The sequence below is a fragment of the Erpetoichthys calabaricus genome, chromosome 8 (assembly GCF_900747795.2).
Source record: "Erpetoichthys calabaricus chromosome 8, fErpCal1.3, whole genome shotgun sequence".
Classification (NCBI taxonomy): domain Eukaryota; kingdom Metazoa; phylum Chordata; class Cladistia; order Polypteriformes; family Polypteridae; genus Erpetoichthys; species Erpetoichthys calabaricus.
The window spans coordinates 16,408,159-16,426,861 of NC_041401.2; the positions used below are offsets into that span (position 1 = coordinate 16,408,159).

Sequence of the window (18,703 nt, forward strand, 5' to 3'; positions counted from 1 at the left end):
TTGGAATATAAGATGTCAGACATCCCGCTATATAAGATGGGGCGAGATTATTTAAGGCTTTGTAAACCATAAGCAGAATTTTAAAGTCAATCTTGAATGACACAGGTAACCAGTGTAGTGACATCAAAACTGGAGAGATGTGCTCAGATTTTCTTTTCCTGGTTAGGATTCTAGCAGCTGCATTCTGCACTCGTTGCAACTGATTGATGTCTTTTTTGGGTAGTCCTGAGAGGAGTGCGTTACAGTAATCTAGTCGACTGAAAACAAACACGTGAACTAATTTCTCAGCATCTTTCAATGATATAAGAGGTCTAACTTTTGCTATGTTTAAGTGAAAAATGCTGTCCTAGTGATCTGATTAATATGCGATTTAAAATTCAGATTACAGTCAACAATTACCCCTAAGCTTTTTACCTCTGTCTTGACTTTTAATCCTAATGTATCCAGTTTATTTCTAATAGCCTCATTGTATCCATTATTGCCAATCACTAAAATTTCAGTTTTCTCTTTATTTAGCTTGACAAAGTTACTATTCATCCATTCTGAGATACAAGTCAGACATTGTGTTAGTGAATCAAGAGAATCGGGGTCATCAGGTGCTATTGATAAATACAGCTGTGTGTCATCAGCATAGCTGTGGTAGCTCACGTTGTGCCCTGAGATAATCTGACCTATAAAGAGAGCCAGTCACCGCCACTCAAGAGCCAGTCGGGAGGAGGAGGACAAAGCTTGTGGAGAATAGAGTGCAGACGCAGAAGAAGAGGGAGGATAAAGAAAGGAAGAAGGGACTGACTGCCTGCAATATTTGGGGGTGATTTGTGCACTGTGTGCTGTAAAGGCAACAAAGAAAAGAAATAATAGCGTGTGTGCTTAGGACTTGTGTCACTGTGCCTGCCTGACTTCCACAACCTTAATAGCAGGCCTTCGGTTATTTAGTACTAAACCTCGACCGCTACCTTGAGAAGCTGGAATGCTTCAGTGGTCTCCCATCCATGGGCTCTTCTGTATGGCCGCGTAACTTCTGGTTAGGGTTCCCAGTTTCCCTGCTTAGGATTTACATTTCATTTTCATTTATTTATTTGGCCGATGCCTTTATCCAAAGTGACTTATGATTCAACGTGTTACATTTCTTTTCTTATCTCCAATTAGAGCCCAGGCGGGTGAAGTGATTTGCTGAGGGTCAGTGGAGGGATTTGAAGCCACAACCTCAGAGTTTGAAGTACAAAGCCTTAACCACTGCGCCACACTGCCTGCTGGGATAAAACAGCTTTATAACAGGGGTGGATGGACAGACGGATATTGCGTTTCTATGGCTCTTCTTGTGCTTCTTTTGCTTTTCAGACTCAGAGGAATATCGCGAAAATGGAGACGGAAATGCAGAAGCTGCAAGACACGGCAGACCTGTTTGAAGTCAGCGTGCCAGACTACAAGCAGCTCCGGCAGTGCCGCTCAGACATCATCCTGCTCAAGTCCGTGTGGGACATGGCCATCTTTGTGCAGGTAACGGACTACGGATGAACATTTATGGTTGGCTATAGCTGTGGGTCTGTGTGAATGGTGAGTGCTGGGGGTCTGAGTTTATTATTTTCATGCTAGAAGGAGACTGAACACATCGGTCAACGCAGTGGATCTCAAACTGTGGGGCGGGCCCCCCTAGGGGGGCGCAAAGTAACAAAAAGGGGGGCGTGAAGATGTGAAAAAAAGAAAACGAATCTAAAATATGAAAAATACATCTATTGAAACCAAAACAAATGAACTTAAACTACATTCTGATACTAGAAAAATAAATATAAAGTTCGATAAATGTCGATAAAAGTTAAGTAGGTATAATAAAAAATGCATATAGATAGATAGATAGATAGATAGATAGATAGATAGATAGATAGATAGATTTGAAAGGTGCTATATAATAGATAGATAGATAGATTTGAAAGGCGCGATAGATAGATAGATAGATAGATAGATAGATAGATAGATAGATAGATAGATAGATAGATAGATAGATAGATTTGAAAGGCGCTATATGATAGATAGATAGATAGATAGATAGATAGATAGATAGATAGATAGATAGATAGATAGATAGATAGATAGATAGATAGATAGATAGATTTGAAAGGCGCTATATAAGAGATAGATAGATAGAAATGAAAGGCACTATATAATAGATAGATAGATAGATTTGAAAGGCGCTATATGATAGATAGATAGATAGATAGATAGATTTGAAAGGCGCTATATGATAGATAGATAGATAGATAGATAGATAGATAGATAGATAGATAGATAGATAGATAGATAGATAGATAGATAGATAGATAGATAGATAGATAGATACTTATGTAATCCCACTATGACATATCATTAATTAAAAAAGAACAAGTTGGTATTAGTGGGCTCCATTCAAAAAAACGTTAGGGGGATACGATTAAAACTGTTATGAAAACGGGTATATTTTTGGGTGTGTTGCCTGTATTTGGTGTGAAATACGTTTCAGGGCCTGGATTTCATTTGTGTTACCCAATATAAGAACAAGTTGGGGGGTGGGGGGGATTTGTTTGGCTTTTGGGTTTGTAAAGAATGATATGATCATCTTGGACTACCTGAGTTATCTTACCGTTTATCCCTTCACTTATATTTTAGGTCTAGTAATTGAAAAATTAAATTCAGTACTAAAAATAAAAATGCAAACATTATTATATCAGTGCAACATGAATTACAGAATGCAAGATCATTAGGAACATTTTAATTTATGCCACTTCTGTATTTGCTCCAGTTTCCTCCCACAGTCCAAAGACATGTAGGTTAGGTACATTGGTGATCCTAAATTGTCCCTAGTGTGTGTGTCCTGCGGTGGGCTGGCACCCTGCCCGGGGTTTGTTCCTGCCTTTCACCCTGTGACTGGCTGGGATTGGCTCCAGCAGACCCCGTGACCCTGTGTTAGGATATAGCAGGTTGGACGATGACTGGTATTTGAAGCTCTGCTTGCAACGAGTCTCCTCAGTTCCCAGACGTTGTTAAATGAAGAGGGGATGCTACACGGTGGTAAACACGGCCCTGGCCCTGAGACGTGTTGCAGCCATCAAATTCAAAATGACCTTCTTTTTTTCTTAAAGTGGTACATTTTCTCTGTTTAAACATTTGATATGTTTTGTATGTTCTATTGTGAATAAAATACGGGTTTATGATATTTGCATTTCATTATATTCTGTTTTTATTTACACTTTACACAGCAAGGTTGTAGATTTCATGCTTGCCCCTTGAGTGGTGGCTCTGAGGCTAGGGATCTGCACTGGCAATCGGAAGGTTGCCGGTTCGAATCCCGTAAATGCCAAAAGGGACTCTGCTCTGTTGGGCCCTCGAGCAAGGCCCTTAACCTGCAATTGCTCCGTCCTGGGTCTGACGTTAATCTGCATCCATCCCAGCAAGTAGGCCCTCCAACCTGCAGGGAAAAACTTGGGAGTTGGTGGCAGAATTGGCACTCCAGTCACCATCTGAACCAGTGTGGTGCTGAGGTGTCACCCGTTGCATGGTTGCACTGGGGTCCTAATCTGGATCCTGAGTTGGTTGGTCGTATGGTGGGTGCGGCAATGCGCTGTATGAGCGTGTGCTCCTAACCTCTCTCTCTCTCTTTTTTTTACTAGCTGGGGTTTGACAGTGTAATCCCCCTCTAGTGGGCGTTATTGGGAGTGCTTTGGAACTCTTTAGTGCGTTGGACTCCTACTTCATGACACACGATGGTGTTTGGTTGGCTCCACACAAACACAAGGGGCTTTAGAGCAGGAGATGATGGCACAAAGTCAGGTTTAACCAAATGAAGAGTCAAAAAGTCAGGCTGTAGTCATTTTAAAAAAACAAAATTAACTGACTGTTCTGAAGCAAAGCTCACAAAAAATAAAAAATAAACAGGCCTGAAAAATAAAAGTAGACCCGCAAAGCCCAAAGTAAGCTTGGCTTTCAGTGTTTTAAGGTAGCACATTTAATGAGTTCTTGAAATAATCTAAATATGGGATGGTTAAGGTCTGTAATTTATATTAATGTGGTGGAAAGTAAAGAATGTTCACTATGACTTGTTTTTTTTTTTCCAGACTAGCATTGACGACTGGACAAAAACTCCATGGAAGGAAATAAACGTTGAGCAAATGGACATGGAGCTGCGGCGATTCGCAAAGGTTCTCTGAAATTTTTACCCCTTTGCTGGTTGTTGAAGTTGCTTGTTAATCGCTAAGATTCGTCGCTTTCGGGAAGCGTAATCCCTGAAATGTTCATAAAAAGCCGCCCACTCATTTGAAATCATTTTAAAATTCACCTTTGTAACATTCAAGCTAATTTATTGTGCGTTTCTCAAAATCCCTCTTAAGCAGTCACTTTATGAAGTGACCATTGTGCCCAGTAGGGGGCGTTGCAGCACCAGAAGCCCCTATCACAACCTCACCAACACAAGTCCTGATATAAATATAGAACCTGTGTTATTTACACAAATATCTTTCAAAAAGGCTTCAAAAGTGATATAAACACAACACAATTCTCACTTTCTTCTCCTCCATTCCACCCAGGTGAGCTTCATCCGTCCTCCATACTCGTCTTCTTCTATCTTGGACCCATCTTAGCCTGTTGGAAACACTTCTGGGTCAAGTAGGGATCACATATCCTAACAGCACCCCCAGGTGGCACACACAGAACCCGACAAGGTTGCCCTATGGGACTACAGTTCCCAGCATGCCTTGCAGGTATCCACAGAGGTAGCGTTGCCCTAAAATGCTGCTACCTACATATTGGGGGTACGGGTCAAGTATGGAAGAAAAGAATTTGAAACAGATCCCCCCAACTGGAATGTCCCGATTTAAGGAATAACACACAGGCAGGAGAAAGCATCAATCATTATTCTTGATCTAAACCTCGCAAGAAGCAAAAAACCTTGTCATGTTAGTGTTTTTGCAAGAAAGAAAGTGTCCTCTGCGCTCTATTTATTGATTAGGTCATGTTGTGATGTGAAATTTTGCATACAAGTTGATAAATATTTTCTATGTCTTTATTTGTAACTTAGACAAAGCAATGTAATATTAGTGTTACATTATTGATAATAACAGCAATGGTTTGATGGTTTAAGAACCCCTTCTCCCCTTTCAGGACCGAGTCTCTTTATCATTTTACGACAGGGTTGGGGTGAAGTGCCTCAAACAAGTTTGGCTAATGTTTCTCTGCAGGACTTCCAGTCAACCCTCATAGGAAAGCCAGGCTGCCAAACTGCCAAGCTTTACCTTAACACCTGGTTTGGAGGGTGGCAGGTGTGAAGGTGTTCTGTCCCCCCATTGGTCTGAAGTATGGCTGTTTGGAATTGGCTTGTATCAAAAGCCTTTAAGTACCACGGCGTCCTATTGGCTGTAGGGGTTGGACAGAAAACCTATAAATTTGCTTGCTTTATCCAACTCTCTCTCTTATCAAAGTGATGAAAGACCATCACACACACCATGAACTGAAAAGGACAACACAATGGAGAGCACAGCTCAACAGCCATATTGAGACAGGCATGCGGCCTGTTCCGAAGAAAGCTGACCACAAATGAACTGGAGACATTTATAAGTAAATAACATGTCTGTGTGCCACCTGAAACTACACATCAGCATTTATCAGGTTGTATGGTTGCCAATATTCAAATGTACTTTGCATATTGCTCTTATTTATGAATATTATCAATAATACATTATTTAAATTGTAACTTAACTCCTGCTTGTCTTTTACTACACCTAATTGCCTGAGGTTATAAATGAAGAAGGGAAGGTGACGAGAAGTTATAAAGTACAATACTATACAGTGCATCTGGAAAGTATTCCCAGCGCGTCACTTTTTCCACATTTTGTTATGTTACAGCCTTATTCCAAAATGGATTCAATTCATTTTTTCCCTCAGAATTCTACACACAACACCCCATAATGACAACGTGAAAAAAGTTTACTTGAGGTTTTTGCAAATTTATTAAAAATAAATGAACACTCGCCAGGGTGGAGTAGAGGAGTCAAGGGAAAAGGGAGAAAGGATGCCTGGGGAAAGGTAGTTGTGTTAAGTAAACACATCCTTTGTGAAACGTGTGTGTGTGATTGTGTCTGGGGTTCGGAGCTCAGTGGCACCTGCTATTGGCCACAGTGCGAAATGCACAAAATTAGGGGGCTTTGACGGGTTGCATTTTGTTTTTTCTTCTAAATAATGAGGTACAGTACTTAAGGCTATTCTTCACAATCCCTACTCCGCCGTGCTATGAAGTGTTGCACCTATCAGGGACCTCTCCGGACCTTTACATGTACCACATACTTTATTGCTTACAAAATCTCTGAAGGGACCCCCCAAATTCTTTGATGATGTGTACCTAATCCATTTGTCCTCCAATTGCCCACTGTGTACCACAATGTGGGTTTTGATTGAGCTGTCATTGGCCTGTTCCATACTCTCAGCTATAGATTCCAGGTTTCCCTTATGAATTCCTAGGTGTTCTCAAGATAACCCCCCCCCCGCTTGTTCCAAGTTTGCTGCAGGGTCTCCACCAAGTGGGACGTGCCACCCTATTAAGTCTTAAATGACAATTTACAAACAATTTTCAAAATATTAAATATGAATCTCCACTTCTTTCGAACTAGAGTGGTACTGAGGTGTCACCTGTTCCACGGCTGCAATCAGGTCCTGATTTGGGATCCTGAGGTGGTTTGTCGTGTGTGTATCAGTGCATGCGTCCAACCTCCATAACAGTCATGCATCATCTGTTGGAATGACAAATGCAATGCATACGTCTCAGTTACAATATATGCCATTTCCTATGGGATTCGTAAGAATGATGTTTGTGACACGCCATCTGTTGGAAAGCAAATGCGACGCATTTTATTACTACACATTATTGTGATGTGCCACCTGTTGGAGTGACAGAGACGTAGCAACCGGATGGACAACACAGATACATTGACCCTTAGCCTTAAGGAATTTAAAGAAAAGGACAGAGAGAGAAAGGCAGGAAGTGATAGAGCCGGAGCAAGACAGAGGAAGCAAGTGGATGGGAAAGTGAACCCCCAAAAGGGGTCTGTGGGTTGCATCTGTTAAGCACCCTACAGAGCAGGAGAGCGACCATGTGCTCTGTGAAGGCCCCCACAGATGTTGAGGGTATGGCATGGTAGTAGTAACAGATTTGGAGCGATGCCCTGTGGAATGCCAAGGGATTGGCAGTGGGTACACAGGGCCAGGATTCAGAATTGTCTGTGCCTGCTGGTTGACGTCCACTCGTCCTGTGAGATCCGAAGAGGGCAAGCTTGGGAGAGGAGGCACCGTAGCTCGTATTCTGTTTTAAGAACATAGATTTACTGCCCAGTATTTTTAAGGATTAGTTATTAGCTCGTTTTTAACCACCACATTCACTTGTTTTATGAATTATTTATTTATTGAAGAGTGTGGTCTGAATCACGGCACTTTTCAACGCTGTTTTCTGTTTAGTTTTAATAAAAGCACTTGAGACTTTTTGCACTAACACCTTGCTGAAGGCGTGTGCCCTCATCTCGGTTCATGACTATCGACGGTTTCGGGCTGAAGAAGCTCACGGCAGCCACAAGGAGCATGGAGCCCACCCGGACCATCACAAGGTCCTCTCTGGGTGTGGCACAAATTCTCAATATGAGCTTCCAATGCTCCACCTGGTGGTGGTTCAAGGCACTGCACACCCAATCCTAAAATTCTATTAAATGATTCTTCTTCATGCAGCCTGCCCTGCAAAAATGATGCATCATCCTTTAAGAATTTCAAAAGATTATATTAATAAAATATTGAAATAAATGACTGAATTGAGAATCTGTTAATAAGTCACTTCAGAAGTGCCACTTGACAGTGCTCAGCAGCTCCACCTATGTCCACAATGTGACTGACCTGTCGTTTTTTCCTTACTGTTCAGGAGATGAAAACTCTCGATAAGGAAGCTCGGGTTTGGGACGTCTACACCGGGCTGGAGTCCTGTGTGAAGAACCTCCTGACCTCTTTACGGGCCGTCAATGAACTGCAGAACCCAGCAGTCAGAGAGAGGCATTGGCAGCAGCTGATGAATGCCACTGGGGTAACAACCATTTTTAATTTGAATGGTCTTACTTGGTATACATAATTGTAATGATGCTGCATTCAGTTGGAGTCCTTGCTGTATAAACAGGGTTTTGTGATAAATTCAGCAGCAGAACAGAAAATATTAACCCTTTAAACTCATTTTTGACCATTTTCTGCTGCTTTGATTTAACTGGCTATAACTTCATCATTCTTCACTCAAAATTCTGCGTTGTACAAATACATCCATCCATCCATTTTCTAACCCGCTGAATCCGGTCTGCTGGAGCCAATCCCAGCCAACACAGGGCACAAGGCAGGAAACAATCCTGCCAACCCACTTCAGGACACACACTAGGGCCAATTTTAGAATTGCCAATCCACCTAACCTGCATGTCTTTGGACTGTGGGAGGAAACCGGAGCGCCCGGAGGAAACCCACGCAGACACGGGGAGAACATGCAAACTCCACACAGGGAGGACCTGGGAAGCGAACCCAGGTCCCCAGATCTCCCAACTGCGAGGCAGCAGCGCTACCCACTGCACCACCGTGCCGCCCCAGAGTGGATCCTCTATTCTTTATGTGGCTCCTTTATCCAATCCATCCATTATCCAACCCGCTATATCCTAACTACAGGGTCACGGGGGTCCGCTGGAGCCAATCCCAGCCAATACAGGATGCAAGGCAGGAAACAGGGTCAGCTCAGGTTGGACAGTTGGGAGACAAATTCAGAGAGATGAGATTGCGTTGGTTTGGACATGTGCAGAGGACAGATGCTGGGTATACTGGGAGAAGGATGCTAAGGATAGAGCTGCCAGGGAAGAGAAAAAGAGGAAGGCCTAAGAGAAGGTTTATGGATGTGTTGAGAGAGGACATGCAGGTGATGGGAGTGACAGAACAAGATGGAGAAGACAGAAAGATAAGGAAGAAGATGATCTGCTGTGGCGACCCCTAATAGGAGAAGCCGAATAAAGAAGAAGATCATTATTCATCCATCCATTATCTAACCCGTTATATCCTATCCCATGCAGACGCGGGGAGAACATGCATACTCCACGCAGGGAGGACCCGGGAAGCGAACCCAGGTCCCCAGGTCTCCCAACTGCGAGGCAGCAGCGCTACCCACTGCGCCACCGTGCCGCCCTGTACAAATACAGTCGTATTTTGGACAGTGATGCGATTTTCATACTTTTGGTTCTGTGTGCCACCACAATGGATTTGAAACGAAGCAATCAGGGTGTGACTGAGGTGTAGACTTTCAGCTTTAATTCAAAAGGGTTTTATCTTTTAAAATTCTTCTGAACTGTAGTTGTGATATCTTTCACTTCGATGTTATAGATTGCATTGACTAAGTAGAGCTGGAAAAATATTGGTTTGTGTGTTTTCATTTAAGGCTGTAAAGCAAAAAAAAAATGGGAATATTTTAAAGTGGGAGATTCTTTTCTATACCCACTGTATACTGTATCATTCTGAAGGGCAGATCCTGCTGTGTCAGATCATATACAGTCGGTATAGAAATTATTCTGAATGTCCAAAGTACAACACCAATAGTTTCAAGATTCAAAAACATCTTTCCATGCAAAAAAAAAGAAATTCTGAAAGTGGAAAAGACAAAGTAGAATGTGGTGTCATGTTGAAGCTTAAACACACCTCTGGTTTTGTAGATAATAGGCTGGCCATCAAATTGTCCAACATTGAATCGGGACACTCAAGAATGCCTTCAGATCTTTCGGTGATGCAGCACTTCGGCCATCTTTGAGGGTTGCTAGAAAAACATTACAACATGGGTTTGGGGTGTATGGCGTGTGTGGGATTGCCGGCCATATATTCCGGCCAACACCTCCAAGCCTATCTATCTATCTATCTATCTATCTATCTATCTATCTATCTATCTATCTATCTATCTATCTATCTATCTATCTATCTAGTCAAGGTGACAGGAGGAATGACGTGCTTCCGGGATGAAAAGAGAACTTTTGATCTGACCCGGAAGTGCTAAGAAGTCATACGGACTGAGGGTGAAACACTTCCGGGTCACGGACTATAAAAGAGACTGAGAAACTCCAGAGCGGCGAGCTGAGCTGGGTGGAAGGGTGGCAACGCGTCTGGGAGTGGAGGATTGATTGGTTATTGTGTAGTTATTGTTTATTTATGAGTATAGTGGAGTGTAGAGTGCTTGGTGCACATTATTATTATAAAATAAAGTCATATTGGACTTTTATCTGGTGTCTGGCATCTCAAACAAGGGTTCAAGGGAGTGATAGCGCCCTCTATCTGTTACAGGCGTTATTATAAGAAAACACTGTACTTTATTTATAGCAGTGAATATATGAATGATCTGCGGTGGGTTGGCACCCTGCCCGGGATTGGTTCCTGCCTTGTGCCCTGTGTTGGCTGGGATTGGCTCCAGCAGACCCCCGTGACCCTGTGTTTGGATTCAGCGGGTTGGAAAATGGATGGATGGATGGATATATGAATGATTGTATGAGGTTTTTAAAAATGCTGTTGTATTGTTCTGTTGGTGGGTACAAAACAATGAATCTAAGTTTAAAGGGTTCATTATTGGACTTTGACTTTGTGAATTGCATTTCTTTAGATTTCTCCCTATTTTTTTCCCTACATGGGGTTTTCTTTGGGAAAATTTTCTTGTCTTTTTAGGGCTTGGGTGTCCAACTCTAGTCCTGGATGGCCCCAGTGGCTACAGGTTTTCATTCTAACCCTTTCCCTAATCAGTGACCAGTTTTCACTGCTAATTAGCTCCTTTTCCAATCATTTTAATAGCCCTGCTTTTAAGGATTCAGTCCTCTGAATTGATTCGTTTCTTCATTAAATGGCAGCCAAACAGAAATGAGAGCCAGCAGATGACCAGCTAATTTGAAACGTCAAACTCCGGCCAATTTCACTCCAACCAGTTTCTTAATTAGAAGCCAATTGTTGCTGTTAAATCCGTTATTGAATATCAGGACTTGTTGCTGCTCTCGTTCTGCTGCAGCAGACTGTTGATTTTCTGTTTTTCCTAAGACCACCGTCAAGATGTTTTGGTGACCTGAGCAGACCAACATGACTGAGACTTTCACCTTTCTTTATTTTCAGAGTAGCTGGTCATGTGGCGGCTTGTTTTGTATCTCATTATTGTTTGGCTGCTGTAGCAGGGGGCCGGGGCCCATGCCTGGTGTAATAAAAAGCAGACCACAATCATAACGGTTTGGGGTTTTTTAGGCCCCGTATACTGTAAAGTAAAGTTTGTCAGTGTTTTCAAACAAAACAAACAAAAACAAAATGGCTGGGCGGACAATTTATAAGGGGGGACTGGAAGTGATGTAAAATGATGTTGGTAAAGCCATGGTGATAGATGGCTAGATGACATCATCAGGAGGGGACCAGAGGTAAGAAAGTAACTCGGAAATGGCTGGATTCAGTAGTCCTCCGGGAACAGTTATGGCGGCTGTGCTTTGTTTTTTCTAGGCGAACATAAAAAGAGAGGTTAGTACCCCACCATTGTCCCCTGGCACGACTTGTCGCGGTGCGCGTTGGGTCTTTAAGCCACTCCTCATGTGCTTGTGCGTGACACCAGCCGGGACGCCCCTGCAGCATATCTTCCGGGGGAGCAAAGATGGGAAACCCAGTATCTCCCCCTGGACGCTAGATGGCAGCCTCCCTGGGTTGCAGCGGTGCCTCGGACTCCCACAGGGCTTCATGGAGGTTGGAGTTCTATACAGCCCTGTGGGGTTCCGCAGGCACCGCCAGGGGGTGCTGCAGCAGGAGTTGCTGGACCCTTCTGGGCACTGGTTTCGCCACACCTGGAAGTGCAGGTGGATGTCGACAATCAAGCGTCTGGAGCTCTTCCAGGTGCCCAATAAAAGGAGACAGCAGCCACCACTCAGTAGCCGGAGTCGGGTGGAAGAGGACGAAGCTCGGAGGAGAGGAGTGAAGGCAGGACTTTTAAGAGGCTCGGACTTGAGGGTGTTTGGTGTTGAGACACTGGGTTGTGTGCGGGACAATACCAATTGTAAATAGTGTAAATAAAATGTGTGTGGTGCTTGAACCAACGGTGTCTGTCTGTCTGTCAGTGCCGAGGGTAATCTTCCACACTGCTCATTAAAGAAAAACAAACTATGGGGTGTGAGTCAAGTTAATTAAAATTAAGGCAAAACGAGTTAATCAGCAGCAAAAAAAGCCCACTAATTAAGAAGACGGTTAGAATGAAAACCAGTAGCCACTGTGGCCCACCAGGACTGAAGTTGGACACCCCTGTTTTAGGGCTTGGGTGGGCTTGGTGGGTGTTGTCAAAGCACAGGGCCTGTTAAAGTCCATTGAGGCATTCTTTGTGTTAATTGGGCTGTACAAGAAACACATTGTTGATGCTGTTGTTGTTATCAATGCAGAATAACAGTCCGAGTGAGAGTTAGTGAGAGCTTTCTTATACTTTTTAATGCTCTCTTTGCCCTGCTGCTGTGCTGATCTCCATCCACACTCCAGTTTTCGATGCTCTAATCTAACTGCCTTAGTTATCCCCGTTATACCAGAGTAAGTTACTAAGCACTTTAATTCACTTTTGGTTTAATAGAAGTGACTGTTTCCAAAGCTTCTGAAGTGTCTCATTATAATCAGTTGTCAGCACCTCAACTGAGGTTATGGCCACACTGCGAGGTTGTCATTTATAATACGACTTTTTAAATAAAAACAACTTCCATCCACACTAGCATTTTCATATTGTTTTCGACAGTATCGCCACCCAGACTAAAACGTAGACATTCGCCTACACTGCACACGCACGCATCGGTGGAAATAGGGAGAGGAAGAGTCCTCCACGCTAGACATTCATGTGCAGCTTGCATTTATAAATGGAGGACAGCAATGGTGGATTGTTTTTGGTTTGTTTGAACTGACGACGAGGTGGAGTTGTTAATTGAGAGTGATGCACGAATCTTAAGAGAACAAAGCGTCTGAGAAAATGTAATGAGCAGGATCCAATCAGGGAAAGGCCATGAAATACACACGGACCAATCAAATCACACGTTTTCAAAACTGTTCGTTTTCACCCATCCATACTGCAATGCGGAGCCGGCGTTTACATACGTCCCTCTGAAGAGTGATTTTAAAAGTTTCCAGTTTTGGGGGTTAAAAATTGCGGGGTAGTGTGGATGAAAGGCAAGAACAGGGACTTACATTTACGTCTTTAAGCAGAAAACAGCAGAAGTAGTGTGACATTTACTTTCAGTACTGAAAACCCTGAAATACTGGTACCATGTCATTTTAAAATTTAGGGTTTTCTGTATTTTTACAGTTACTGGTATATCACACAACCCTCGCACTCAAATCAGTCATGAACTGGCAAAACTAACAACAATGAACTCATCAAATAATAATAATAAATAAATAAATAATTTTTGCAATTACATAGCGCTTTTTCTCACAACTCAAAGGGCTCAGCAATTGCAGGTTAAGGGCCTTGCTCAAGGGCCCAACAGAGCAGAGTCCCTATTGGCATTTGCGGGAATCGAACCGGCAACCTTCCGATTGCCAGTGCAGATCCTTAGCCGATGTGACTTAATAGACAGACATGAATATCAGACTGGAAATTATGTACAGCGCATGCAGGACACCAGCCAAGCACAGGAGATCCCATCATACAGGGCTAAGGAACGTAACTTGAGCACATCTTGAGGTTATGAGAGGAAAGCCCATAAAAGAGTGTGTGTGTGTGTGTGTGCGTGTGTGTGTGCGTGTGTGTGTGTAAACTTCATACAGGTGATAGAAATGGGCAGATCTGAGCCCTGAGCTTCAATAAAGCAGCACTGGTAAGCACTACACCACCCAGACATACTGTAAGGACAGACCTGAGTTAAGCACATCCAACAATTAATTACAGTAGCAAATCTAAAAAAGGTAAATTTGTAAGATAATTTTTATGACTATGTTCATTTATTTTGAATGAGTTGGAAACGTCCTCAATGCCCCCTGATTTTGCTGTTTGTTTCTTGTTTCTTCAGGTTCAGTTTGTCATGGATGAGTCCACCACCTTGGGAGACCTACTGGCTCTGCAACTGCATCGTGTGGAGGACGAAGTCAAGAATATTGTGGATAAAGCTGTCAAGGAAATGGCAATAGAAAGGGTGAGAGGACATGTCAGCTACATGATAGATAGATAGATAGATATGAAAGGCACTATATGATAGATAGATAGATAGGATGAACAGGAAGGAGGTAATCTGACCTACTGACCTACATACAAAATACAATTAAAGTATTTTGAAATTTTCTGGGTTTTATTTTAAGGTATCTAGAAATGTAATCAAAATATCTTAAAAAGTATTTCAGTTATCTTCACATAGGATAGGAAAGGCACTATATGAAAGATAGATAGATAGACAGATAGATAGGAAAGGGACTATATGATAGATAGATAGATAGATAGATAGATAGATAGATAGATAGATAGATAGATAGATAGATAGATAGATAGATAGATAGATAGATAGATAGATAGATAGATAGATAGATAGATAGATAGATAGATAGATAGATAGATAGATAGATAGATAGAGTGAGTCACACACACAAGTCATGCATACCTCATGGGTCTGGGTTTGTTCATAAACAATGAGAAGGTTTTTCTCATGACGTTGCCACTAACACAGTTTCCATTTCCTGTTGAATGGAAGGGAAATACCGGAAGACTACTAGCTATAGATAGGTAGGTAGATTTTTTTTTGTCCCAAGTGGAAATTGAAAATTTATAGAAGCACGACAGTTAGAGAGGAAGAGTTATTGTAAGTTCCAGACAGGATTATCTTGCATCTCATCCAGTATGGGTATGGGATCCTTATTCGGATGGGTAAAGACAGGAGCAGTGAGGGAAGACTCCTATATACTAAGATGTATGCTTGATATCATTCTCATGGTGAAATGCATTACAGTAATGCAAGTATTAAACATTTGGCTGGACAGTGGCACAACAGTAGTGCTGCTGCTTCATGGTAAGGGGGTTATGTCCCGGGTGCTCCCTGCCTTGAGTTTATATATTTTCCTGGTGAGTTTCCTCAGTGTGCTTTGGTTTCCTTCTAAAGGCTTGCAGGTTAGGAGATTTGGTGATGCTAAATTGATACTGCTAGTGTATGTGTGTGCTCATCTTCTTCTTCTTTTGGTTGTTCCCATTAAGGGTTGCCACAGCAGATCATCTTCTTCCATGTCTTCCTGTCTTTGTCATCTTGCTCTGTCACACCCGTCACCTTCATGTCCTCTCTCACCACATCCATAAACCTTCTCTTAGGCCTTCCTCTCCTCCTCTTCCCTGGCAGCTCAATCCTTAGCATCCTTCTCCCAATATACCCCTTATCTCACCTCTGCACATGTCCAAACAAACACAATCTAACCTCTCTGACTTTGTCTCCCTCCCGTCCAGCTTGAGCTGACCCTCTAATGTCCTCATTTCTAATCCTGTCCATCCTCGTCACACCCAATGCAAATCTTAACCTCTTTAACTCCGACACCTCCAGCTCTGTCTCCTGCTTTATATTTATTTATTTATATTTATTTATGTATGTGTGTGTTCATATTCACCTTTATTTGTCCCTGGGGGAAATTTGGCTTTTTACAGATGTGCATTAAATATAAGCATAAATAAATAAATGTATATATACACACACTACGGTCTGAACACACACCAGAATGACTAAAAAGGAAGACGATTTCTGGCCTGGCTGTCCCAGTCCCAGTGTGTATTGCGATTGTTATAAAGGATCCCCGTAGCATTTCTTGACACACTTCTGTTGAAAATTTCGTTTTCTGAAAGTCCTCAGTGTTGTTGTGTCAGAGGGAGGATGTGCAGCATTGTTCATAATGGTGCTCAGTTTTATGCTTTCCGTTTACTTTCTCATAAACGAAGTATAGGGACAGCATTGTAATCGTCCAAAAATGCTATTTTGAGATTTTGATGAATCTCTAAGTTTTAGACCTCCCTGAGTCTGAAAATACCATTTTTGAAATTATGTCTGTGTGTCTGTCTGTGCGTGTGTGTGCGTGTGCGCGCGTGTGCGTGCGTGTGTGTGTGTGTGTGTGTGTGTGTGTGTGTAAACAAGATCTTTGGTCAAGCAAATTTTGCATACAAGTATTAGGTCCAAAACATAGATTTCAATCAACTTTTTAGCTATTTCCGCTAACCAGAAGTAGTACTTTACCTTTTCTTCATGCAGCTACAGAGTCTAATTTATTCAACTCTGCTTTTATAATAATTGTCCAATATATTATTAATTTGACGTGTTGTTGATGGTTCTTTAATGTACATAATATAAAAATATAATAAATGTCTGGTTGTTTACTCCTCAAACATCCATCCCCATATCTGAGTATATAAGAAAGTCGAGACCCCTCCTGATTTTTTGTTATTTCTGTCTGTTCCCTCGTCATTTTCTCTGCCTGTTCTTTTTCTTAGGCGCATTCACATACAATGTGCGAAGTACCTATGCTGAAAGCCCATGTCTGTTGGTCTGTCTGGACCCCTTGAACCAATTTTGACAGATCAATTTTTTTTGTTGACTTAACTTGAGCTGCTTGAAGTTTGAAAACTTCAAAATTTCTCGTTATAAAGCACCGAGGAACTTGTGATCTTGTCCATCTTAAGACGGAGAAACGTTCTGTGCGACCTCATCATCACAAATTAGCTTCCTGTTTCAAACTGACCTCGAGATCAGTTGCCCAAACTTTGATATTTTGTGTTTTTTCCTCATCGAGTCGTCAGCCGGCCTCTCAGATGCCCAGTGCAAGTCAGTCAGATGCCATGCAGGACGCAAATGCAAACAACACACAGGGCAGCGTCTTCTCCTGCTGCTTTAAGTAAGGGAACTAACAGTACAAAAACAGTTACTTTTCTGAGAAATGAACAGAAGGTGGAAGCGTATACACATATAAAACTGAAGAAAATGATAATTATAAAGAGCCGACGTTATCAACCTGCAGCTAAACTGAGTTTGATCTAATTAGCAACACAGGAAAGGCGCTGCTGCTGTAACTGAAACAAACGCAGAGTGGGTTTTAAAATGGAGAATGACAGTGGGAGGTGGGGGGCTTCAGTAGCTTAAGTCCCTGATCTCTGGTGCCCAGCCCCCCTTGAACAATCACAGCAAGCCCCTGATCTCCATGCCCATCGTGTGCCATTTGTATTCCCATTATACAAAAAAAATAATTTCTGAGTTTCTTGTTTATTCAATTTTAACAAATTACTGTGTCTAAACTAATACGAATATCTAGAAGGGAAACTTATTTCAGTTCCTTTTTTCCTTTCATTGGCTAATATTGACTTATGCTAGTGTTTTGTCTTGGTAGAGTAATATATTGCTCTACTTTCCCCTATTGTATTATTAATAAGTAGCCTTTGTCAGAATGCCTAATCCCACAGACTTACCACTGTTTTTAAGGTATTATAGTATATAACTTATCCCCACCTTCCCTTCTATATCTATAACTTCAGGCAATTAGGTGTAGTAAAAGACAAGCAGGCGTTAAGTTACACATAAAATAATGTATTATTGATAATATTCATAAATAATAACAATATGCAAAGTACATTTGAATATTGGCAACCATACAACCTGATTAAATGGTGATGTGTAGTTTCAGGCGGCACACAGACTTGTAGTTATTTAAAATGTCTCTAGTTAAAGCATCATTGGTGCTCAGCTTTCTTCAGAACAGGCCGCAATCCTGTTCAAATATGGCTGCCGAGCTGTGGTCTCCATTGTGTTGTCCTTTCAGTTCATCAGTTTGGTCTTCATGATCAGAGGTTAGTAAGAGAGAGATGCTTCTTCATCATATGTTGATTAGTAAGAGAGAGAGAATGTGGTTGAACAAGCAGATTTATAGATTCTCTGTCCAACCCCTACAGCCAATAGGACACTTAAAAGCTTCTGATCCAAGCCAATTCCAAACAGCCATACTTCAGACCAATGGGGGGAATACAACATCTTAAAACCTGCCACCCCCAAGACCTATGTCTTTATGGCTTTCTTGTGGGGGTTGAAAGACTTTAGCAGAGAAACACTCGCCAAACTGGCTGAAGGCACATCCCCAAGTTATATGCAAAAAGTTATATGCAAAATCTTACATCACAACAGCTAGTATCAGTCATCTTGTATTCATAGTTATTTTTCATTTGTTAATTAAGGTATTCTTTCATAAATGTTATGTTTTAAGAAAACTGAACAGCAATTGGTCAGAAATACTCCGCCACTCACACACATCAATCGATGCCATCGCCACGTCCACTGAATTGCAATCTGCTGTATAAAAGCCATTGAGCCACCACAAGTCTGTTTGTGCCCCGTTTTGACCTCCACTGTAAAGTGCTGTTCAAAGGCTCCCGTCACATGGATTCTAGCATTCAGTTATTGCTGTTACTTTTGAATACGACTCACTGTTCCAAAACTACTTAATAAATGAGAGATACTCCAAGTTTCGTATTAGTCACTGCACACATCTGAATGTTACTCCATGTCTACATTGTCTATGCTGTTGTCATGTGCGTTTGTCACATCTTGTAGTCACTTTCCTGATTCGTCCAGGCCCAGTCTCTCCAAGGTCTTCCTGATTTGAGACATCAGTGCCTCTAGTTTGTAGCCGTCAGGTGAAGAGGCGCCTGCCT

At 42.0% G+C, this 18,703-nt stretch overlaps 1 protein-coding gene across 1 annotated transcript in view; it reads left to right on the top strand.

The window, feature by feature from the left end:
* dnah9l (dynein, axonemal, heavy polypeptide 9 like) overlaps window positions 1-18,703 on the top strand; it is a 514,436-nt gene that overhangs the window by 44,663 nt on the left and 451,070 nt on the right. The window contains exons 9-12 of the mRNA XM_051930607.1: window positions 1,342-1,500; window positions 4,089-4,172; window positions 7,925-8,083; window positions 14,058-14,180. Of these exons, the coding sequence (XP_051786567.1) occupies window positions 1,342-1,500; window positions 4,089-4,172; window positions 7,925-8,083; window positions 14,058-14,180 (525 nt within the window). The remainder of the gene's footprint in view (window positions 1-1,341; window positions 1,501-4,088; window positions 4,173-7,924; window positions 8,084-14,057; window positions 14,181-18,703) is intronic.